Source organism: Montipora foliosa, chromosome 6 (genome assembly GCF_036669935.1).
Source record: "Montipora foliosa isolate CH-2021 chromosome 6, ASM3666993v2, whole genome shotgun sequence".
Taxonomy (NCBI): domain Eukaryota; kingdom Metazoa; phylum Cnidaria; class Anthozoa; order Scleractinia; family Acroporidae; genus Montipora; species Montipora foliosa.
The window spans coordinates 64,413,705-64,438,704 of record NC_090874.1 but is presented as its reverse complement, the minus strand read 5'-3'; the positions used below and the strand labels follow the sequence as shown (position 1 = coordinate 64,438,704).

Here is a 25,000-nt window from a genome sequence, read left to right as displayed (position 1 = left end):
TCACGGTAGTTTTACAATTTTAATTTCCAAAAAGAGTAACATTTTAGCACACAAATAAGGCATGTCTAACAACCCAGGGGAAAAAAATTCACACGATGAGGTATCAATACCACGAATCTTTAAGCCATTTTTCAAAAGACCATGTGCGAACTTGAAATTTTGACCAAGTATTTCAAAGTCAATTCTTTGTACATCCCGCACGGTCTCTCCCTCTCTCTGTCTCTACTCACCAATACAGATGGCCAAAAATACGTTCAATGCATTTCGCATATTATGGTCTCCATTACGATTTAAAAGCAAGACTAAAAAGCATAACTCTGAACCTTACTTAAAATTAAAAGATATAAAGAAGCAGGAACTATCTGGGCAAGATGGAACTTCCGTGTGTTAAAATGCAGTCAATTGCAAAGAGGTTTTAAAACTTAATTCATACATTGAAGGGAACTTGGTGGAGCAAGCAAAAAGAAGTATTAAATGGATACACTGAAACTCACAGGGCGATTTATCATGTAGCTAGTAAAGATGGAATGGGCCTCTTCCCATTAAGCTCCAAAAAGTTAAGTTTAACGCTTATGGAAAGAAGTTCCACTTAAAACTCTTGTTTTACAGTTCGCAATTTTTGATCGTCGCACTAAATTTACACTAACTGGAATCAGCTGTGTGGCTCTTGAAAAACTTTCAATTCATTTGTTACAACGCTTTCGTTTGTGAATACTAAGGCAGTCTTCCCTCTTGGTGGAAAACCCACAAGCCTTGCACTGGAATTGACCGAATGCAAAAATGGCCGCCAACAAATTATTCTTTTGTCTTTGTGTTATGTAGCCTAACTAGCCTCGTTTTACAGCCCAAATTCTTTCAATTTTACGCGTGTGAACGAGGCTAGTTAGGCTAATTAACACAAAGACAAAAGAAAAATTTGTTGGCGGCCATTTTTGCATTCGGTCAATGGCTATGATTGCATAACTTGTGCCTTTCGAAATTTTGCCTAGATGCAAAATGTAAAAGGAAAATATTGCTTTGTCTCAACTTTCAAAGGGCCTGCTTCGGACGTCCTTTGAATTTTTTCCTTGCAAAACAGTCCCAAAAGTGTTCGGGTGACAGATTCTACATACAGCTTTGCCAATACCGTGCTTTCCTCTGACTAAACCATTCCTTGATCTTGAAGGACGGGTGCCGGAATTATTTCCTCCCGAACCTACAGTTTCATTGAAATTAAATGGAACGATCCCAATGGCCTTATGCGACGATGCCCTTGAAGATTTGTTCACTGAAGTATTTTCCAAAGTAACCAACTCCTTCTCTGCCAAACCGCCAGATCTTGAGTGAATAAAGAGGAAGTGTTTATATCGCAGAGCATTACAAGAGAAGCTTTTTTCACAGAATGCACATGGGAATGCTTTTGCTTTTCTCAAAGGTTTTCCAGCTGCGAACAGGGCAGAAATCTTGCCATTTGTATTAATCAGGCCATCTGGGGGATTTAACAGCTGGATTCTGGATCCCTTTCGTAATCGCTTGACAGTTGATTTTGTCGCAGGAAATGCTCTTTTGGCACAAGGAACTGAGATGCCATTATTTTCTTCATCACTAACCACTGTTTCAACAACCTTGGCGTTAGGGATTTGTAGTATACCAGTCTCCGTGTCCATTTGGGAAGTACTAAGACTTAAGGTGACTTCACTTGGGTCATCGAAAACGGGTTGGTTAACCTTATTCACAAGGCCATCGAGAGACTCCTGTTGATGGAGTATAGATGTTTTTCGTGAAAAATGACCAAGTGATTTCGATGGAAGCGGCGTTACCTTGACAGGAGGCACTGCAACGTCGTTCTTGCCCTCAAAGCATGGTAGGACGGTTTTCACTGACTTCGCGTCAGATTTATCTTTGACACTAGTCGTGATCAGATGAGAAGGGCTGATACTCAAAGCTACTTCACAATCGTTTCCGGGGGAAGACTCATCATGTTGTTCCACTTGCTGCGGTTTGGATCTCTTTAGAAAGACCTGACCAAGTTCGGATGCAGGCAACGTTTGTTTGAATGGATACAATGAAGCGTCTCTGTAGCCACTACGACAAGACTTGGCTTTAACCGACTTTCTGTCTGACTTTTCTCCACCACTCTGTACATCCCCCTCCAAAGCCCTGAAGCTCGTGTTTACTTTTACGGAGTGAGCAAGCAAAGTGTGCTTGTAACGACGATTTATGGTGATAAATCTCCTTGGACAATGCTGGCAAGGAAATGCCATGATTCCCGGTGGCAAACCAAGACTAAACAATGATCCGATAACACATCCTTTTAAAGAAGGCCTTGCAGGTGGCTCAACATTGCGGTTTTCAAATACACCAGATTTTTCTTTCATTGAGACGACGGTCTTGTCACATGCGTTTTCTTTCTCAGTTTTGCGATTTTGATCGTTGTGCAAAGCAAATGAAGATCCAACTAGTTTTTCGTGAAGTCTCAACTCGTGTCTTCTGCAAGAAGATCTGCTAGAAAGCCGCTTTCTGCAGTACCGGCAACAAAAATTCGACTTCAAAGAACCGCCCTTTCTTCTTGCTTTAATTGGAAGTTGAAGCAACTTGGTCTTCGTTTCTTCATCATGCAGCTTAGAATTATTTATTTCATTTACCCCAGCTTCTCTGTTATCTCGGCCTTCAAGGCACTTTGGGTGGATGGTGTTTTGGAGATTTTCAGACTTGCTGTCAGAGGTTATTTTAAGAGCAAGCGGCAGGGAAACCAAGTCACCCCTGTGTGCAAGCAAAATGTGCTTGTAACGTCTGTTGATTGTTAAAAACCCTTTGTGACAATATTGGCATTCAAATGCCCTCACTGCATGCTTGCCTTTTCCTTTTTCTGAGTTCTCAAAACCAATTCTCGACTTGACAGTAACTTCCGGTTGATCAGACTTCCGACTATAAATTCTCTTTCTGCCCGGATGTTTTCTTAAAACATGCTTCCTTATACCATGAATACTGTTAAATTCCTTACTACAGTACGTGCATTTCCAAGAACTGCTATTGTTCCCCGATGTTTTACCATCGTCGTGGCGATCCACCCATATTCTCTTGTCATGCCTTTTCTCAACATGCCTGTTCAAACCAAATTCCGTCTTAAATCCTTTCTCACAGTGCTGACATTTCCAACGGGTGTTGGTACTTTTCACATCTAGTAAACGCATCTGTTCACTCTGCAAATTTACTCTCTTCCCGTGTTTTTCTCTGACATGCCTGCGTAAAGTAGATCTTGTTTGGAGTTGTTTCTCACAATACTGGCATTTAAAAAGAGAACGACTGCTTATCGTTTGGTGGTCATTCATTGTGATGCTGGTGTGTGCTCTTCCAGAAGAAACATGATTCTCTTTAGCATGACGGCGGCGTTTGTGTTTGTAATAACCATTGTAAGTCCCAAATTGCTTGTTACAAGTTAAGCATGAAAACTTGGACACGTTATTCTTGGGTGATGATGAGGTTTTCTGGACCAAAGAATAGGTACCACGATTCCATGTCAGATTGACACCACAACTGCCCTGGTTCCTTTTAGACACGAGTTTGCTATCAGTCGAAACACGAGTACTAGTGGTTGCATTGTGCTGGGAATCTCTGTGTCTCAGCAAATTTCGTTTGGATGCAAATCCTCGATGACAAGTGAAACATACGAAAGGATCACTATGTCCAGAGTGTGAACGCTTGTGATTACTCAAACCGATTCTGGTCGGGAAAAATTCAAGACACACATTGCACAGATAATGCTTGTCAGCGCTACTACCGACACCGCCTCGTTTTGCTTTTTTACTTTCCTCTACCAGTGTACCCTCTACCTTCCTTTTCTTAGAACTCACAGTATCACTTCGTCTGACCTTACGTACAGCTTCCCGATGGGACGATGAGTCTTCTACATGTCGACGTTTTTTGTGACTTGCAGGATGCGCTCTCTCCTCTGCGCAACATGCATGGTTGTTGCGAGAATACTTACTCGAGAATTGGCCGTTACATCGCCGACATGTGAACGGGTCACTACTATTGTGTAAGTCTTGCTTGTGGAGGTAAAGGCTGGCCTTTGTTGAAAATGTTCTGTCGCAGAATGGACAGATGAAATTGGCCTTTATTCCTATGTGTGATCGTCGTTGGTGAGAAACCAGAGAACGTTTCTCTTGAAATGACTCTAGGCACGTGCTGCATTCATACAGCTTTTGAGAATTTCCATTCACCGTTATTTTGGAGTTAGAATGTGTTTTTGTGAACTGGGTGGGAGGATTCGACCTTGCGTGATGCGCTTTATGGCGAATTAGATTCAATTTGGAAAGGAACTTCTTTCCACACTTCTCGCAAGCAAACAGTTCACGTTTGCTGGCAGTCTTCGCGCTCTCATATGAAGAGTTGCCAGAAGGTTTTCCCAGGGTTTGTCCATAGTGGCCATTATCAGCATTTGTCCTTGAATTGTTATACCCGAATTTTCCAATAGAGGCATCTTTTGAATCTTTCTTCAGATGACATTTGTTGCTTTCTTGGGAGCTTTTCAACAAAGGCTGAGGTGGTGAGCTACTAGATGAATGTAATCTACTGTGGTGGGATTTGTGTGATCGCAAAGACCTTTCTGTCCTAAAAGATTTTTGGCAAACATGACAGCAAAATCTTGATGCGGGCTGTGTTTTTGTCAACTCTGTATTTACGTAATTTTGCTGATGTTCATGAAGCTTTTGTTGTTCCTTTTGCGACAGAAGTTTACTTTTTGCTTCACTCGATGTATGTGATCTGCTGTGGTGGGACTTATGTGATCGCAAAGACGTCTCTGTCTGAAAAGTTTTCTTGCAAACTTGGCAACAAAATATTGTAGTAGGAGACCAATTGAGATTTGTAGACTCTTTGTTGCGAAAACTTGGTTGTTGTTGCACATTAGAAGCTTTACTTAGATTCCAATTCCTTAAATGCACAGAGGAGTGAGAACGAAGTTTATCCAAGGAAGAAAATGTTTCATCGCAAGCATCGCATCTTAACTCTTTATTGTCCAGTTTCACTGAGTCGTCACTTTGTCTTGAAGGCACAGTTGATTCCGTTGTGGTCACACCAGGTGGTGTAGTAATACGCTTTTTGAAGTGGGAAGCCCTGTGACAGTGCATCAGCTTTGAAGTACGGAAAACTGCCAAACAAATTTCACACCTAAATTTGCCACTGGTGTCACTGGCTGTCATGCTCTTGTTTTTGCTGTTCGTGATTGTCTTGTGATGCGTCAGCATGTGATCAGGTAATTTGTTTTTCGGCATCGCGAGCTTACAAGTGTTGCATTTAACGAAGGTGAGCATGGGAAACGGTTTTTTCATTTTTCCTTGTCGGAATCCAAGGTGGTCTTTCACGAAGCTACGTTTCACTGGATGCCTGATGGCGACATGTATAGCTAAGATACGCTTGTCCGCACAAACCTTGTTACATTTTCCACATTTGATAACTTTGACCCGTGGATGTTTTTCTCGCATATGCCTAGATAAGTTCCCAGAATAATCAAAACTTAACTTGCAAATAGAGCAGACATTCAAACGAGTTTGCTTTTCGTGCATTCTCATGTGATTGGATAGCGAAACTGAAGACATGAAGCCTTGACCACAATGCTGGCAGTCAAAGGCATTTGAAGTCTGGTTATGCGTGGCTTCATTCCTTCGCAAAGGGATTTCATTCTCACATAGTTTAGTGCCGTCATCTGATTTTGCGTGTAACTTTGTGTGTCGATTCAGGTTTTTAGAAGAAGAAAAGCACTTTAGACATTGTTTACACTGATAACGAATGCTGGAGGAATGATAGCCGGTTTGCCGTTGCCACTTGTGACTTTTTTTCATGTGCGTCTTGAGGTGATTCTCATTGCTAAAAGCTTTGTTGCATATCTTGCAGTCAAAGGATTCTTTATCTACGTGAAAGGAAAGGTAATGCCTGTTTCTTGAAGATGGACGAGTGAAAGCCTTCCCACAAATATTGCATATGAATGGCCTCAAGCCCTTGTGGATGTTCTTATGGAAATGAAGGGATGACTGGGATTTAAAACTTCTATCACAGTGCATGCAGCGCCAGCGATTGTGTTCACTATTCATTTGGCAGCGGAACTTGTTGTGGCTGGCAAGAGATATGGGCCCAGAACAGATCATGAAGCACTTTTGACATTGGATTGGGCCACCTGTGCAAAAAAGGAGCAAAAATATCTCGTCAAACAATACCAGACTTAAAATGAGCTATACCACTTCCACTCAAGTACGCGATTTAAGACTTCAATGGAAAAAGGGCTAAAGTATAAACTAAAATATCAACGTTAATATGTCTGAAAGAGCTATCTTCTGTCTTTTTTGGAATTCCACTGTAAAAGAAAAAAGAAAAGAACGGTTATCCTAGTTTAAAATCTTCACACACCTGAAGGTTTGTTTTCCTTGTCAAGAATGTCTAAATCACAGGCATATCTGTCGCCGTACCACACCAGTAATTCCATTCCTGGTTCAATCACCTTGTAAGATCGATAGTAAATTTCTCCCCGATACTGGAAGGCGACTAAATTCTGCTCATCTTCGTTGCGAGCACAGTTAACAAATCGAAGCCAATTGCTGTATTTCTCGTCTCGAGCGTCAATTACGTGGGTCACAAGACCATTCTCAATTATCTGGAAGCCAAAAAAGTTATCAGTTAGTGAAACACTAGATGAAATGTGATCCAAAATTAAGTAACTTAATTTTGGATGACATTTAATTAATTTGATAGTGAGAACGGGACTATTGTTCAGACGATCGTTATACCTTTCGGAGTCTTGACTGCTTGAAACTGAAGAAAATCTTTGCTAGGACAACCAGTTTTAAAAATTCATATTTCAACAGAATTGTGGATAGCTGGAACTGTCTAAAGCGTGAAGTCGCAGTGATTTGCACTCATTTAGGCGTGGTGTTGCAGGGTTTCTGGGTCGATTTGGTGATATTTAGTCAGTTGATGGAATTGCCGGGTCTAGATGACTTGACAAACTGCGCCTGACTGTTTTGCGTTTTTATTTGTTTATAGGCCATAGTATCTTAGTTAATACACTATTTTTCTGTAAATAGTATCTACGGTGTTGCGCCTTGTATGGGGTCTTTGGCTCTTTTGCACAACTCCAATGGCTGTTGTTTAAAAAAATATTCTTAGTATTATTATAGGTAGTATGTCAACATCTGAACGCCAGATATAAAATAAGAAAAACACACAAAGAGCTAGGCGGGAACCCGCCCGCAAAGCGTAGAAGTTGCAGCAAGAAGAAGAGGAAGACAGTAACCTGAGTATATTCCGGCGCCTCAGCTATTATTATTATTATTATTATTATTATTATTATTATTATTTACCTACTTATTTTTATATTATTATCGTTACTTGCCATGAATTGTAATAAATAAAAATAAATAGCTATGCTAAGCCATTACCACTGTAAAATGTTTAAATTCAACGAAAATCAAAGCGTTCTTACATCCCACATATAGCTTTGATCCATACTTGAAGTGACATCCGCTACAGTAATCTTTTGACCCCAATAGGGTCCAAACACAACGTCACTTTCAAATCTTTCTTTGGCAAAAATTCCAAGTCCAGCGTCTGCAAATGGATGGAAAGAATATGGGTGTTGACAGCCCATAATTAAGAGTTTCTTGGGTAAATTACCTGAAAGCCATTTATTTTGCCTATTCCTTTCCTTTTCTGCGCTTAGGTGAGTAAATAAGTAGGCAATACTTAATGTAAACTTATGACACTCGAGTCGTCCGTGGAGAGGATATTTATAAAGGCACAGAAAATTGAAAAGATGCAAGTCTGAAAGAACTTAATAAAACCAGATTATCCAGGATAGCGTGAACGAAGAACACTCCAACATATTCTTCTATATTCTAGCTTTGCTTTAGTTTTTAAACAAATATATTTTGAAAAGGTTCACTTACAGAGACTTGTTATTACGATTACAACAGTAACTTATAATACCATAAACACACACACACAAAACCAGGGGTGCAGGGATGGCGCAGTGGTGAGAGCACTCGCTCCCAGACTCGGTGTCATATGTGGGTTGAGTTTGTTGGTTCTCTACTATGCACCGAGAGGTTTTCTCCGGGTACTCTGAGTCTCCTCAAAAACCAACATTTGACTTGAATTGTGTTAATTGTTAATTTCAATTTACAGTGTCCCCAATTAATGCTTCAGCGCTAGAACGGCTAGACACTTAAATAAAGTTCCTTTCCTTTCCTTTCCAGATCTACACTCTACTTACACAAACGTTCAAAATTGGACCATTTTGCCGAAAAAACGCTGGTTTAATTGTTTGACAGAGTTTCAAGTCCATCAGTTTGTTTTTAAGATTCCAGGACATGTGAGCATCAAATCAGCATCTAATCGTTTCAATGGGTATGGCCAAGAGCTAGCTCAGTTACCTGGAATACTTGAACTCTTCAAATCCATGTTTTTCGGAATAGTAGCTCTTGCTTTCGTTTGCCCTTCTGTCACCAACACCTCTAAAGGTTCTTTGACCCACCGCAGATTACAGTGGATTGAACATGCACCAATTTGCAGTTTGTTGCATTTGCTGCACACTACGATGATTAAAATGAATAGGAGATGAGTCTTTGTTGTAACGCAAGGCAAAGTACATTTTCGTTTTACACAGAGAAGGAACAATTTGGTCATGGAGCAAAATTGAGAAATGAAAACACCATCAAACACCTGAACGTCTATACTGGTAAATACTGTACGTTACACAAGACATTGCAAAATCTCAGTTTTCATTTCATTCATTAAGTATTATTAATAACCTATCACTCAGTTCTCGGAATCCTGGGAATCACTTGGTCCAATGTTAAGTGTGCTCAAATGTGCAGTATATATTTTATCATGGATTAAATTAAATTGCCTACTTCAAAATTTTAATGAAATGAGAAAGTTTAAGGGAAGGTGATAGTGATGTCTCAAATCCTGATAACATTATCCTTAAAGTGACAATTCTTTTCAATGGTGCCTTCGGGATACTCAATAAAACCCAAGCACTTCTTTGTAGCATTGACAATGAACCACCACTGAGCTACAGACCAATAAAGTTTAGATAAGTTTTAACCCCTTTTTTAGCAATTTTATAAAACTAGGTTCAGATGGCTGACAATGCAGCATTTCAATGATTCTCTTTATTTCCAATTTAAAAAAAGTATTATTATTATTATTATTATTATTATTATTATTATTACTATTATTATTATCATCATCATTATCATTATCATCATTATCCAGGAAAAATATACATCCCAAATAATACAGCTACCACAAAGTAGTTGAGGACATGCTCTTGCTCCTTTTTATCTCAATACGTATAAATGTATTGGAAAGAAGAGACAAACAATAACATCTGCTTACAAATGTACTCATCTTCTTCGAGTTCAAGTTTCTTGTTTCGGCAATTCCTAGAAACCCTAAGTTTCTGCAAAAAAAGAAGCTGAATTATGCAAAACCACACTTTGGTCAAAATAAGATGTTAAATTTGGATGTTTTTTGAGTTGAATTGAAATCCCACAGTGGACAAGAGATATAATAGTAATTTGAATAAAGCATTTGAGCTCTTACATTCAAGGGGATGGTAAATTCTTTTAATTTTGGCTCATGACCAGGTAATGCATCCCAGGCTTTTGGAAAATCCAGTAGTTCTTCGTAGTCCTAAACAAAGACAAAGGGATTCAAACCAATCATGCCATGTTTTAAATACTAGTCAATGGTGCCGGTACTTTTTAAAGATTAGGCAAGCATTAACGGTGTGCAACAGTAACCTTTGTGACATATAGGTATTTTAAGTATAATTTACATCATCAATGCATTTCAGAGATCCAGTTGAGCCTTTCAAGGAGTCCTCAAAACTTCCATTATAATGGATCTTTGGAAACTTGGTTGAACATCGTTTCAGCCAAATGTCCCTGCCCCTGTCAGTCCCATCTTATATACACCTTGCAAATAGATTCTTGTAGTTCTAATCTTCAGATTTACTAAAGAATGGACTTGATTTATTCCAGTGTCACTCCACACCTTTACATCCTCATATGTAAGTAATGGCGCATAAACTACCTTTTTCACAATAGGCATCCCTACCCACTTGTTTTTTTTTTTCTACATCAAAAATTTGACAGAGGACATGTTTGATTAATGGGCAAGTCTTAATACTCTGTCATCAGCCAAAGCAAGGCCTTTTAGACTGCCTACCTAATACACTATAAATGCTCAAGATTCCATTTTTTATTGTGACCATGTCTCTCACCATTTGACACTTCTCACAAATTCTTCCCTCTCCTAAATACCCAAAACTAAATCGTGCATGCTCTCACATGCAGGTCCACATCAGCTGATAGCTGCCAATGCAACTATTACTTTGTAATTTTTGTAATTTTAACCTGCTTTATCAATAAAGAATTGATTGATTGATGTTCCTGGCTTTCAATTTGGGCCCCTCTTCATGTCAACACTCCTTGACCTGCTATCCCTTAAAACCCAGTCATTTTTATTTCAAGACAGAATGTTGTGTTTTGGTGCTGTTGCTATTTTCCTTCACATTACTGTGATACATTATATTCCTTTTTGTCTAAATTCCACCCAATATTTCTCCATGTTAATACAAATGTCTGCAGTTTTCTCTTACTCAACACAAAAATTTCTCTTCATTGTCATGGAGACACAAAATAACAAGGGTTTTTGTCTGGTTTAGCTACTTGCTAGTCAATCCACTGCATTGTGAAATAGTTTCCTACCTTGAGGGAATTTGGTGGAGTCAGTTCATGCTGCAAGGCACCCACAGTGGGTATATCCATTGCATCCTGTAAAAACACAGACTTCAAAATAAAACGTGCTTTTTGACTTTTCATGAATGAAAGTTATCAATTAAATTGAAAAAAAGGTAAAATTGACTTCAAGTTAATTTTTTAAAAAGAAAGGTCAATAATTGTCTGATGCAGCATTTTTTGGAACAGTGTGATACCTTGAGGGAGACTGGTGGAGTCAGTTTATCTGGCAAAGCACCCTCTGTGTGACTGTCAAGTTTGCCCTAAAAGTTTAACAAAATGATTAAAACTAGTTTGAGATTACACAAAATTTATGCAATGTAGAGTTGTGTAGTTCATTCACAAACAGTTTGATACCTCAAGGAAAACTGGTAGTTTCAGTTCATCCTGGAAAGCACCTTCAATAGCACTGTCTATTGTGCCCTGAAACGAAGAAACCCTACTCTTTAAATTTATAACCCATTATGTGGTTTTGAAATTGCCATTAAGAAAAAAAAGCAAAGGTGAGATAGCATTAATGGCAATACATTGTAAACATGTTAACAGCTTTGCAATCATGCCTTTACCTCACAAGTTTCAATGTCAATAATTTTATCTTCATCACTGTCCATTTCTAGCTTTAGCTCAAAAGTTTCCTCAGGTTCCTTTCAGAAAAGATGGAAAAGATTACTTGGACACAAATTACTGTTCAAAGTTACAGCAGTGCAATTTTTAAAAGATACACAGACACTTATCATTCATTTGTCCCATTTTCCTTGTACATAGCTTTCACATTTCGAGAAGTGTAGGTCCATTTTTTAAAACAAACAAACAAACAAACAGGATTTTTCTTCTGCTTTATCTTTTAAACTTTTTGTCAAGATATTTACTATCACTTGAAGTAGCACTAAGACTGGGGAAACGTGAGCAGGTCAGCACAATAATGCCAAACCAAATTACTCATTGATTGGGCAACTATGCTGAGATCATGCAGCAAAATCTACTCGTTCAAATAAGAAATGTATGTGCCAATTCCAACAACAAAGCCACAATGATTATGGCCACACAAGATGCTAGGCTATCATTAAAAGTGAATTTAAATGATATGGTCTGCCAAATAACAAGAGAGTGAAAGAAGAGAAAAGAGTGTCAGCACAACCAGACTCCAACCACGCTGTCAGAGTTGTATGATACAATGGTTAAAGAGAGTCACACCAGGATCAGATTAATGAGGCCCCAGTGGATCACCCTTGGTGCTATCCATAGTCTTTTTCAGATGGTATCACTTGTCTTGGTATCCCATCATGACCAGGTCCCTTGTCAGTCCTACAAAATCTTGTAGCTGCAAGTTCTTAAGATCTCATAAGCATTCTTGCTGCCTCTCCCAAACGCGGGTGGGAACTGTTTTGGGAGTTTAAACACATCACGAATTACATACAATTAGTTGAATGTGTAAAATTTAATATGGACAGATTGTACAGTTTTTTTGTATCAAAGTGGCCATAATAACTTAATCAAAGGAGATGTCAAGGAAAGCTTCAGCCATTTCATCTCATGGATGCAATGTTGGAAGTTGTTTCACCCTGGAGGTCCTTCCAAATAAATTTCCCCGAAAGTTGAAACGTATCACTCTGGTTTCACTGGTTGATCATTTTGATCTTTAAGCCAAATCTCAGCTAATATTAAAAGTTTCAGAGTACATGATACCTCTTTCATACACTTTGGTTTAATTAAAAACAGCAATGGTAGTTGTGCAAAAGTCATTCAGGCAGGCAGAGCTATGTCAAAGCAATTGCATTATTAAAAAGGACCGACCAATAAAAGATAAGAGCAATTCTGTGGAAAAAAGGAAAGGAAAGGAAAGAAACTTTATTTAAGTGTCTAGTAGTTCTAGCACTGGAGCACTAATTGGGGACACTGTAAACTGAAATTAACAAATTGTTGGTTTTCACTCACGTGATCAACAGCCATGTTTTTCAACGAAAACAAAAGAAAACGTTTGCATAATAATAGAGTTGAATTCCCAGAGGATTTGGTCGGGCTCCAACATGGCCACCGTTTCTTTGTTTAGAGGCTCCAACATGGCGGCCATGACGTCATGTGAAAACCGAGAATATCGCAAATCAAGTCAAATGTTGGTTTTTGAGGAGAGGGGAAACCGGAGTACCCAGAGAAAACCTCTCGATGCAGAGTAGAGAACCAACAAACTCAACCCACATATGACACCGGATCTGGGAATCAAACCCGCGCCACATTGGTGGGAGGCGAGTGCTCTCACCACTGCGCCATCCCTGCACCCCAGGGTTAAGTTATTTCTGGAAAAGACATGAAGTTAGGGGAAACACCTTGAAAGGGACAGAAAATAGGCGGTGAAGTAAAACAAGCTATGAGAGAGGCCGCGCAAATGCACCAGTCCCACACTGATAACGAAATCATCCCTTTCAGAAATGGCCAAGGGGACAAATCGTCCCCTTCAAAATCTGGGGAAAACTCAGAAGGAAGCACATAAGAAGAGATTAAAAAAAATTACAAGCTTAAACACAGACAGTAGGAGAAATTTTAATGCGTGTTTCAAGTTCATTTTAAAGTCACTTTTCAGTCACACTTCACTGAACATGTACGTCTCGTGCTCAACCAAGTGTGATGCATCTTTGTTTCATAAAGCGTCACAGCGAAAACATATTCGTACAATAGGTAGCTTTTTCTCTTTAAATGGAAGCCAGATTAATCATTGGAGAAATAAACAGAATAAGAACAGTGTATTAATGAGGAAGAAACAGATGCGGGTCAAAGGAAACCAACAAAATCACGATCTTTCCAGAAACTTGGTTGCGCTGTGGATAAACAAAACCCCTTTGCATCTGAAGTGCATGTATAAAGCATAGTCATTGATTCTTGGTTTAACACCATTTAGTTAACTTTTCTTGCTTGTAATTTTTAGTTACAAGTAACAGGTAATAAAATATGTTTTTGTTGGCTTGCCTGTTTCTATGTTTGAACGTAAGAAAACTGAAAAGAAATGGACTGTCCCCCAAAAAATGAAAATGCCCCCCATAATTTTAGCCAAGGGGACAAACTGTCCCCCATTGATCAAACCTAAAGATGCTGTCTTAGCCGGATGAAACTTTGAACAGATGAAAGCAAACTGTACAAACTTGAAAGTGAATGATCAAATTCATATTTTGGTCATCTGAGTCACATAAGGATCTGTAAATTGACCGACAATGTTCAGCATGAAGTGCCAATGACAAGAGAAAAAAGCAATCCCAAAGGAGTAATTATTGCTAACGAGTTCATTGTATCAATGAATGCCTCTCATCCATTTAATTTCCCACTGGAAGACTAAATAAAGCAAGCCTCTCCAGAATAGAAATTTATGACTTGAGTGTGTACATTGTAATTATCATTACAACATTTAAGTCTACATGTTTGGTCTTCTTTCTTCTTTCATGTCAATTTAAATCAATGAACCTCCCCTAAGTGCCTTCAAGTACATAAAGAGTGTCCAGAGGAGATCTTGTTTGGATAAAATACATGCATAATTTCTGCATGAACCAGACACACACACACTGTAAGGGAAGTAAGTGAACACAGGAAAAGGGTAGATGATTAAGCTGAATAGTACATGAACCTTGGTGAGATAGGAGCAGTGTAATACTAACCAACAAGTAATACTAAACAACTGAGAAAGAACAATACCAAGGTTGCTGCCTAAGGGTCGCCCGGTCGCCTGGGGCGCCTTATTTACGAGCGTGGGCAACCAAATTTCTAAACAAGTAGCCTGAAGGGGCGCTTTACTTGATTCATCCTCACTTTCTTGTAAATATGATCCCAGCTGGAATTTATTAATCCTGGGCTATTGAAAAAATGACTTGGGCCACTAACTTTTCATGTTGGAAGCCTGAAGAGCTCCCGGAAATTTTCTTAGGGAGCAGCCTTGAATACAATGAATCACTTTACAAAAAGTAGGGGTGACCTTGTCTCTCCCATGAACTGCAAAACACTTCGAGATGGATCCGCCAGAGAAAAGGAGACCAAATTAATTTCCTTGCAAGATGGCATAGTAAAGAACAATGGAGATGAGCTTGTGAGCTTAATAAAGATCAAGCTGGCAAGGGACATATCCCAGTAACCCTGCAAGTGACCACCAATATTTGCACTATCATATTGAACCAGTCATTGGAATACTTCAGACTGGGTAGCTTGTTAGCTCAATGACAATTTCACTGGCAGGCCAGTGATGAAACCCCCCAACAGTCCCATCATGGAAGACCTAAAAAGTCATCCCTCAAGTCACCAAGCTAAGGGTGGAGGGGAACCATTGTTTGGAATTGGCCCAATTTTTACTTTATCAAAACTAATAATATCTGGAAATTCCTTGACAAGGAAAAGTCAGATAGGGAGTTCCCCACTGCAGTGCTTGACAAAGGAACCGCTCTTCACAACCTACATTCATGCTCATTAATTTGTGCCTTCACACAAAACAAGTTCAGTCATTTACACAAGTTTATCAATACATTTAGGGTGCATTCGATTGACAGTATTCCGGAATAGGAATACATAGAATACAAGTTGGAAATCCTTCGTTTTTGCGGAGATTCAAATTAAGCTTGTCAAACATTTGCTAAAATGCTATTTTAAACATATTTTTATTATCCTTGCTGCTTTTGCACGCGCCAAACATACCGCTTTAATCATCACTCCACGTATTCTTATTCCGGAATAGGGTCAATCGAACGCGCCCTTAGATTTACTTTGTTTTACTCGATAAGTAACCACTCAGATGTTAACATTATGTCGACTCGACCAAAGGTCTTCTGGAAGTCTATTTTGAGTGTTAGGTAAACGGTCTTTAAACGCTTTATCGCCTTACAACCGCTATCGAGTTACTCGAATGCACGACTAGCGAACGACCAAATTTCGACCAATGCAATAACCACAAACGTGAAAACCTTCCTTATAGATAATTTAATCGATAGAACAACAAGGATTCGCACCCAAGTTCACTTTAGGGCTAAATACTTTGGGGATTTGAACTGAGCTGAACAAGCATAGCGAGTCATTCACTGAAAATATTGCGAGATAACAAAGGTGGTATTGACATGTTTCAGTAAGCTTATGTAGAATCCCAACCAGCCTAAGCGAAAAGGTTACAAATATATACATATACAATATATACACCTTTGCCTGGAAAACGTCGAATAGAAAATGACTTGAAGTAAAAGACATACCTGACTGACAACGAGCGCCATATTGACCCCTTCGGGAATGGTGGCGGGAAATTTTAATTTTGGCGCGCGCTCCTTTTCCTTCCCAGCATGCAGCCCTTACCGAGTTAACGTATGGATGGCATGTGGCTGTCACCAAAGGGAAGATTTTGCGAAAGTGGTGGCGATCTAAAGCTTCCACACACGAGCTCCACTTGCGCTCTTCTGTGATCTTGACGACTTACAGAGGTGGACACGTGTTTAAAACATGTCTCATCGCATCCAATGGCCTTTTATCGCCCGCCAGACAATGACTCCCACACAGCCAAAAAAGGCAGAGTAGGGCTTTCCACAAGTTGCTCGGCAACTTTTCGTATTCCTAACAACTTTTTGCATTGTAAGCAATTTCTAGTTTTCTAAAATTCTGAGATATCGGAGCAGCTTTTAGTGACCTTTAGTGCTTAACTTGGCCATGTTTCCATATTTCACAATGTTTGAGTAGTCAATTTTCATGGGCGAAAGATGCATGCGGCTGGGCTGCTAGGTCAGCGGATTTTAAAAAGAAAATACCCAAAATGATTGTGTTTTCAATAGGACGTTTACACTCGCGTAACATTCCTTTAGGTGTTTGTTTATATTACAGTCTAGTTTAAGCTAGTTTAGTTTGTCAACTGTTTTCACTGGTACTGCTGGTACCACGATTGTATTCCTGTGGTACCGTGAATGGCGTGGGAAAATACAACGCCAAATTGCTGAGCCCTGGTTGAGGTGCAGTCGGACGAAAAGAAAAGCTCTCTGCAGGCTGCTCCAGGTTTAAATAGTGTCTCCCGGCTCCGAAGAGCAATGAACCTCGGTGTTGTCTGGTAGAATCGACTGGAGGTGGAATAATCTAAACTCAAGAAAATTCGCCCTTGACATTTCAACCCGAAATCTTAATCGGCAGGTTTTAGACACTAAAATGAAAAGTATTGCAGCATGGCGTTTTGCATGTTTTATCATCATTAACTTTACTCCTGTCAAGTGAAAGGGGACTGGACCGGAACTGATTAAGGTCACATAAGCGGAAATGCCATGCATAACTTGCTATGTAATAAAATAATTCAAGAATATTTTCAACTTAAAACCAACAAAACAATAAGAATATTCAGCCTAGGCCGGTAAAACAACATTCTCATAATAGATATATAAAATAAGTGTACTATCTTGCTGTTTATTTACAATGTTTATTCAAACTTGTAGGTGTCACCTGTGTAACTATGTAAACATTGCTTTCAAGCTAGTTTTACATTTTGTATTTTCTTTCACTTGTAATGAAAAGTGCATCATATTCAATTCACTTCTGAGCTGAAAATATAGGGAAAGGCATTTTCAAGTTGTTTCTGCCTACGTAACTAGTTTAAATAACAGAGTTGGCTTGCACGTCTCAAGCCGGATCGCTAAAAGCAGTTTTCTTTCCTTTCTTTAACTCGAGTTAATAAATTTTATAGAGTTAATAAATTTTATAGAAAGCTTTGTTTTATCTCGTTTCACTAAGCGAAGAGCGAAAAATTAGTTGTTTCTTTAAAAATTCAGAACGTCAACGGAATGTGCGTCTACGTAACAATGAAAGGAGTCCAGTGAGTTTGACTCAACGAGAGAAGTTTACAACCAAATAAACAACTTGCCCGATTCTAGCCGGTTCAAGTTCGCTCGCTTAAATGTCTCCACGGACAATATTACCTGTGCACGCAATGTCATGAATGCCTGGTCTGACAGTGTTCTGTCCCCTATTTTATTGGCTAAAACATTTTAAAATTCCTCCAGCAAGGATTCTTCAATCACGCGTTTTGGATTCAAGGTCGTAAATGTAATCAGTGCGCTATTTTTCTCTTACAGATGCTCTTCGTCTTCAGCGTTGTTGAATAGTTCGCTGTTTCTTCATGAAGCAATTTGATACAAAAATTCTTCATATTGCCTAGCATTTGTCCCTGTTTTTTTTTTTGAAACAATACAGGCTCGCGAGATCCTTGGTAGATAAATGTTGAGTTTTTGTCAAGGGTCGAGAGTCGAGGGTAGGGTCGAGGGTTCTATGTCGAGTGTCGAGGGTAAATTGTCCAGGGTCGCTTTTTACCGAATTCGAAGTTCTCAAGAAGGAATTCAATTGAGATGATACAGAGAGTAAACTAAGAAAATTATCAACTAGGGGATGTTACCTTTCTTTATGAGTCAATAAATTGTCGTAAATTCTAACTGATATCAGTACGGTTGATTGCGATTCCTTTCAGCTTATCTTTGTTTTGTTTAATCAACGTGGCGTACGTTTGCCGAGACATGCTGTTTTGCACTCCGTTGCCCGAAGCTTAATTTTTTAGATATTTTGTGGTTAAGACCGGACAAGCACGTCTTTGTTTGTCATTTTAACATAATTATCGCTTGGCCAATCAGATTGCAGCTTGCTCTTAATTGCGTGATCAGAAATAAACGATAAGACAAGAAGAGTTCTGATATTGCAATCATGATTGAAAGCAGTGTATTCGTGACTTTGCAAAATAGGAAAATCGCTTGTTTTAAAAGGGGATTACGCCTTACAGAATTGTAAATATATCTACAACATGTTGCAGAAAGATTGTTTATTCCATTTCCCGATTCGTTTAGTTTTAAAGCGTATTCATACGCATGCATCTCTTTTCAGTTGACTATTAAGTTGCTTTGTGCAACGTGGAATTGCGCGGATCAAACTAGTCCAAAACTTCTGGTAGATCCTGTGAACCTTATTTTCCTTTCATTGGATGTAGAAGTATGAGCAAGATAAGGAAGAACAGTTTCAGCGTTTCCGAAAAGCCATGCCAAAGGGATCGTTGTGGACAGACCCTTTCCTTTCCTTTACCAATAATTAGGCCCACAGAACCACAGGAGAGATGTAACTTGTCTGCTCTTGACTTTAGATGTGAGTAGCTTTCAATAGCCTTAGCGTTGCTGCAGGGCTTTCTAACTGTGTATACTTGGAGATGTTTCCGGATATACACTTCCCCTTTCTCTTGTCCTCCAGTTAAGTTCATTGTCAGGTGCGTTTGAGGACCAGATAATTCATGCTGTTTCGCAGCTCTTTTGGATAGAGGGCTCGAGTTCGAGCCAGAATCCAACATGGCAAGTAAATCGGTGAACCTCCCGCCACTGTCTTGACCTTTTGCACTGGGCAAATCCCTTGATCGTTTTTGACATCTTGTGTCTTTTCATCATCCCTTCCTTGGATACTGCAATTCTCGACTTAAGGTGGAGTACCTTGGCTACTGAAGATCGTTGCATTGGGACTGAAATTGGACTGTAAGAGTCCGTTTCTCCTGTCGCTGTGCAGAGAACGGTGGTGTTCTTCTTGTATTCATCGCATGTTGTACCGACCGCCCTTTTGCAGCCATTAGTATGATGGGACGCTTTTAGGCACTTCGGATATCTTCTATTCAGTCTCGCTATCTGCCATTTTTGGTTGACAGTTGACCCCTGATATACAGGGCAGGAGGCGAGAAGATCTTTTGATTTGCAGCCAAGGGGACACGATTCGTTGTCCGTCATGCTAGTGTTGTTCGCGTGTTGATCCGTTCGCCTATGGTTGGGTTCTCCACCACCACGCTCTCTTTACCCACCGTTACCATCAGCGCCCTTTCCTCTCGATCGATGAGTTGCCTCTTAGTGAACCCCGTAATCAGATTGGTCACGTTTTCTTCTTTCTTTTCACCGTGCATCTCTCTACCGAAGTCTGCATTGTCTCGGGGTTCAAGTTTTGATAGCAGTTTTGACATGAAAAATGGTGCTTCTGAGGCGTGTTGAACTGGACATCCATTGTCCTACATATCGTTCACAAACACAGATATCGTTGTCGCATAGCGAGTCAGACTCTTTGGATCATCTTTTACAAGCCCGTGGCTGTTTATCTCGGTCAGGAGTTCGTCCATAAGCTTTCTTTCCTTCGCAAACTCTATGTCTAGAATGTTCCACGCTCTATCTATATCTTTGCAGGTTAGGGTTAGGGTTAGGAACTTTATTTAAGTGTCTAGTCGTTCTAGCGCAGGAGCACTAATTGGGGACACTGTAAACTGAAATTAACAATTAACGGAAGTCAAGTAAAACTTTGGTTTTTGGGGAGAGGGGAAACCGGAGTACCTGGAGAAAACCTCTCGGAGCAGAGTAGAGAACCAACAAACTCAGCCCGCATATGACGCCGAGTCTGGGACTCGAACCCGGGCCACATTGATGGAAGGCGAGTGCTCTCACCACTGCGCCATCCCTGCACCCCCACTGACCTACTCGACGCCTTTGTCGACATCCACACCGCCAGTGGTGACCCTGGTGAACCTGTTGCGAAGAGGAACTGTTTTGGCTGGTATTTCTTGGGTCAAGTCGATCCCAATTCAGAATTAAGACACGATTGAAAGATGTCCTGAAATTAGGCAGTAGACGTTGGAACTGTGAATGATGCCGCAGACGACACTCAAGAAACTCGTTCAGTAAGATCTTTTAGGAGTCCGACCGAAAGAAATTTGCATCTGCAGTGAAAATATTCTTCGTGAGGACAAGTTTGTGAAAGCCCTCTTAGCTTCAACTATTATAGTAGACGGAAGAGTTTCGGTAAAAATGCCGTGGAAAGAAGCAGGGCCGCCAAGACAGAGTAATTACGACATAGCCTTAAAGAGAATGTATTCCGCAGAAAAGTCGTTTAAGAAGAAGGACTGCTTTAAAACCATTAATGAAGAAGTTGACAAACTAGTGGAGCAGGAATTTATAATCAAAGTACCAAGCGAGAACGTTGATGATGGTCAGCCAGAATGGTACATGCCTCTCCAAGCAGTGTTTACTTCGGAAAGGAGCACAAAAGTTAAACTTGTGCTTGATTCCTGTTGAGAAAGAATGAACGTGACCTTCCCGCCGTGTATCAGTGGTTAAGACTAAACGTCGGTGACAAGCCAGCCCCCAACATTGCCTCGAACGCAAAGTTTCTCAAGATGTGTTCCCTGAAGCAGCAAGGGAACTTCAGGAGCGAACGTATGTTGACGATATTGATGGATCCAAACCGAGCATTGAAGACGCCAAGCACGTACTGGTACAATCGATGAAGTACTTGGGCCTTTGGGAAGGGTCAGTTGCAGATCAAGGCATGTCATCCCTACAGCCAGGAAGTCGACCAAACCAGCGAAGAAAGTTGTACAGATTTGCTTGGCCAGTTTTAAGCCCGAATAAAGATTTCACAAAGATATCGTGTATCTCGCCCTGCTGTCTCAGGTGTGGGATACTATTGGCCTCGTAGCACCTGTGACGCTTAAGTACCGAATTGACCTACCATAGCTGTGAAGTGCCGGGTATGGTTGGGATGATATACTACCTGAATCAACCCAACAAAAGTGGAAGGAGAATGAAGTAGCAATAAACCAACTTCTCACCTTCACGTTTGATCGGAAGTTAAATTCAACAGAAGCAATCGGCCTACCCCAAGTACAAGGCTTTGAGGATGGAGGAGAAATAGGGATATGGGGCCGCCATTTTCCTTCAACGGCTGGAAGTCACGTGATGGAAGTCATCGATGTGTGCCTGTGATTGTCAAGCCCTTTGTCGCTCCACTGAAACTTACGACACGTGCTGGAAAGCTCTATACTTAGTTAATTTCAAAGAATTCGATAAGACTTTGCATGGTTGGATTCTCAAACCGTTTTGTCTTGGCTGAACACTCCACCGAGAGAATTCAAACCCTTTCGTGTCCGTACGAGTTGCCGAAATCCAAGAAACACTGGGAACTGAGGATTCCTGCTACATCAAACCCAGCTGTAATCATGCATACGCCCTCACAAGAGACATTGCCCCGAATGATCTTGACGACTGGATATCAGGGCCGTCGTTTCTAACGCTGCCAGATCCGAATGGCCACAGTTTGGTGATCAAACACAAAGATCTCCACTGGAATGCAGAGACGCCTTAAAGTAGATGAAGACCATCAAGAAATCTAAGAAACTTGACGGAGATGATTGCAGCACTAGAGAGTTTCAAACAGTATAACAACCACGGTCACTAGAGAGGAAGTAAATGTTAACCCAGTATTCTCTCATCTGTTACAAGATTGCCCTTCATTTACGAAGATTCGAAGAGTCCTTGTTTATGTACATCGACTGGCGAAAGACACTAAGGTCACTACGAACAGAATTGCACATAACGGCCCTCTAACAGTTCAAGAATTGAAAAACTCCGAGTCACTTCTTTTCAAGTGGTGTCAGATTCCCCTCGATGTATATCGCTCCTTAATGAGAAATTGATCCCTATTAAAATCTGATAACGTAGGATTGACCAGGGCTCATGGACGCCTCTAAAATTGCCAGGGCACTACCTCAAAACATGAGAAACCCCATCATTCTGCCAAAAGACCATCAACTCGTGGTCTTCCTCTTGCGCCACCTCCATCAGAAGCGACTGAGGACATTGTGGTTACAAGAGCTTGACGCACGAAGCAAGGCGAAAGTTTTGGATCATCGGACTTCGAAAGATGGCAAAAAATATTGTGTGTCGGCTGCCGCAAACTTCGAAAGAAACCCCTTGACCATTTTAATGGGACAATTACCAAGTATTCGAGCGGCTCCGGCTGCTGGATTCCCACCATTCTCGGATACCGCACTGAATATGTTTGGGCCATTGCAAGTCAAATTGAATAGAAGAGAACTTCGAGAAGCGCAAGTTATTATTTTTAACTTTACAACATCCAGAGCAATACACCCAAAGCTGGTCACTGACAAGTCTTCTGATGCCTTTTGACGACATTTCGTCGTTTTGCCTGTTTGCGCGGCCATTCAAAAGGTTTGCTGGTCTGACTGTGGGACAAACTTTGTTGGCACACAAGAGTATTTGAGAGAGATTATGGAGGGCTGGGACTTCCCCAAGATTCAAAGCACTGTTTCAGAATTCAGTCTCGTAAATTCCCCATACCTCTGGGAGGATAGGTATGAAAAGTGAATCAAAAATGTTTATTTGTTACAGCAAGTGGTATTTTCGTGAAATCTAGAAAGCGACGAGTAGCGAAAAAGGATGGTCTAACTTGTCTTTTATTAAAGTTCAAATTGCATTCTCTAAAATTTCCGTTGGAAGACAAGTTTACGCCGAGGTAGGTATAATTATTTACAATTACCTATTTTATGCTGGTTAGTCTGAAAATGAAGTTTTTGCAGGACGGATTTTCTATATTTCGTCAGGAGGATCATAACTTTCGTTTTCTTAGGATTCACCGATAAAAGCCAGTTATCACAATATTCGGACAGAATGGATAGTGCATTTTCAAGGCCTTTGGCTGAGTGAGAAATCGACACTAAGTCATCAGCATGTAGTAGACAATTAAGTTCAAATCCATTAGGTAAAGTTATGTCTTCTCGGTCAAGTAGAGAAGGAATTTCATTTAAGTATAAGTTAAATAGCATAGGTGAGAGTATGCAACCTGGTCTTACTTCTTTGCAATAATCAAAAATATTCTGTTCTTTTATCGGAAACTTTTATACAACATTTTGTCTTAGAGTAAAGTTCTTTTATCAAATCATAAAATTTTCCTCCAATGTTGTATTGGCAAATTTTGTAAAAAAGGACATCATGCCAAACTGAATCGAAAGCTTTTTTGAAGTCAATGAAACACTCGAACGGTTTACCGTTTGGAACTTTATTGACATATTTGTCAACCAGGGTTCTGAGACTAGAAATGTGATCGGATGTATTATGCTTTGGTAAAAAAACGATTTGAGATGGATTTAAATGTTTTGAACAAGAACATGATTTTTCAATCTGGAATTTAGGACAGCAGTAAAACGTTTCCGAGACAGCTGTTGAGGCATATGTGTTGTGGTTTAATTTTGTTCTTGGTTTGAATTGTTTTTAAACCGGTTCGTTTGTTCAAAGCAGTTTAAATTTATTAAAATGGTTACATTTTTATCAACTGTCTACAAAAGGGAGTTTTCTTTTTTTTTGGGGTGTTGTTAAAAAAGCAAGGGCTTCTTTTTTTTAAGGGTTCTAAAAACGAACTAGACATCTTTTCCTCCCTTCTACTCACCTACCTCTCCCTGATCCTCTCCAGTACCTCTATCCTACCCCACCCTTCTTTCACACATCTATCCCCCACTTATGCCCACCCTCTCTACACAACACTACTCACAGATATTTCCTATTTCTCAAGACTTTTCTGTATAATCACCAAAACTTGATCTCCGTATCTCTGGATTTGCTGCCTACTCCTTAATTCACTTTATCACGCAAGCAATTAATGCAAATTGCTCAGAATAATTTATAAATTGATATTTTATTATTCACACCAGGCTACTCTCGGCCAAAAGTTTGATTTATGCACAAATGTGCAATACGACACCAGAGCCTCATATAGCAGAGTCACGCCAACGCAATTGCGTAAATGACATCGATTCTACAGAGAAATAGAGGAATTGAAAGGCCACCTAAAGATTCACAAAAAAGCATTTCTTGAAAGAAAAAAGAGAAAAGCAACTCCGCCTTTCAGGAAACAAGGATCGATCTAAGTCGAAACAATTAACAAAAAGGAACAACAGTGATAACTCGAAGAAAATGGGTTTACAGCAACGGCAAAACTCTTCACAGGAAACAAGAAAGTAGTTCCAAAACGGAAACTGTTTCAAGTCTTGTCCCAAGCACACAGTCAAATTTCTCCCGCGAACACCAAGTTGCGGAAAGTGGCTTCAAGAAATTATGCAGAAATCAGCCAAAAAGTTGTCAACACATCCATTCCATGCACAGAAAATGCCCAACAACCAATGGCAGGTCCAACATTCCTCTCTTTGATAGCGATCGACTTGATGTAAAATGTCACCCTAACATGCTTTTAGGAAAAATAACTGAGATCGAAAACCATTATGCTGGAGTAGTGACCCCTGATCTTCGCAGTTATGAAAGCAATTTTTGCAATTGCGTAAAGAAGCCTCAACAATTCAGAACTTCAACGGGGTTTGAACTCGTGACCTCGCGATACCGGTGCGACGCTCTAACCAACTGACCTATGAAGAGAAGATCACA

General features: G+C 40.0%; 1 protein-coding gene across 1 annotated transcript; it reads right to left on the bottom strand.

Moving 5' to 3' along the window:
- Positions 1 to 53: 53 nt before the first annotated feature.
- Positions 54 to 16,064, bottom strand: LOC138008146 (zinc finger protein Xfin-like). The gene is made up of 11 exons (XM_068855365.1): positions 15,992 to 16,064; positions 11,348 to 11,425; positions 11,139 to 11,204; positions 10,979 to 11,044; positions 10,752 to 10,817; positions 9,583 to 9,672; positions 9,376 to 9,439; positions 8,406 to 8,564; positions 7,457 to 7,581; positions 6,385 to 6,628; positions 54 to 6,154 (listed from the first exon to the last, which is right to left on the bottom strand). Exons 1-11 carry the CDS (start codon positions 16,010 to 16,012, stop codon positions 1,023 to 1,025), a joined length of 6,111 nt encoding a protein of 2,036 aa, XP_068711466.1. The 5' UTR covers positions 16,013 to 16,064; the 3' UTR covers positions 54 to 1,022.
- Positions 16,065 to 25,000: the final 8,936 nt, after the last annotated feature.

Bases quoted from the DNA above. Each gene is read 5' to 3' on its own strand.
- LOC138008146 (XM_068855365.1), bottom strand. From the start codon at position 16,012: ATGGCGCTCGTTGTCAGTCAG. The intron at 9,673-10,751 runs GTAGGAAACTAT...GTCTTTGTTTAG, and splicing joins CTCCACCAAATTCCCTCAAG to GACTACGAAGAACTACTGGA. The intron at 8,565-9,375 runs GTAAGCAGATGT...TAATCATCGTAG, and splicing joins CGAAGAAGATGAGTACATTT to TGTGCAGCAAATGCAACAAA.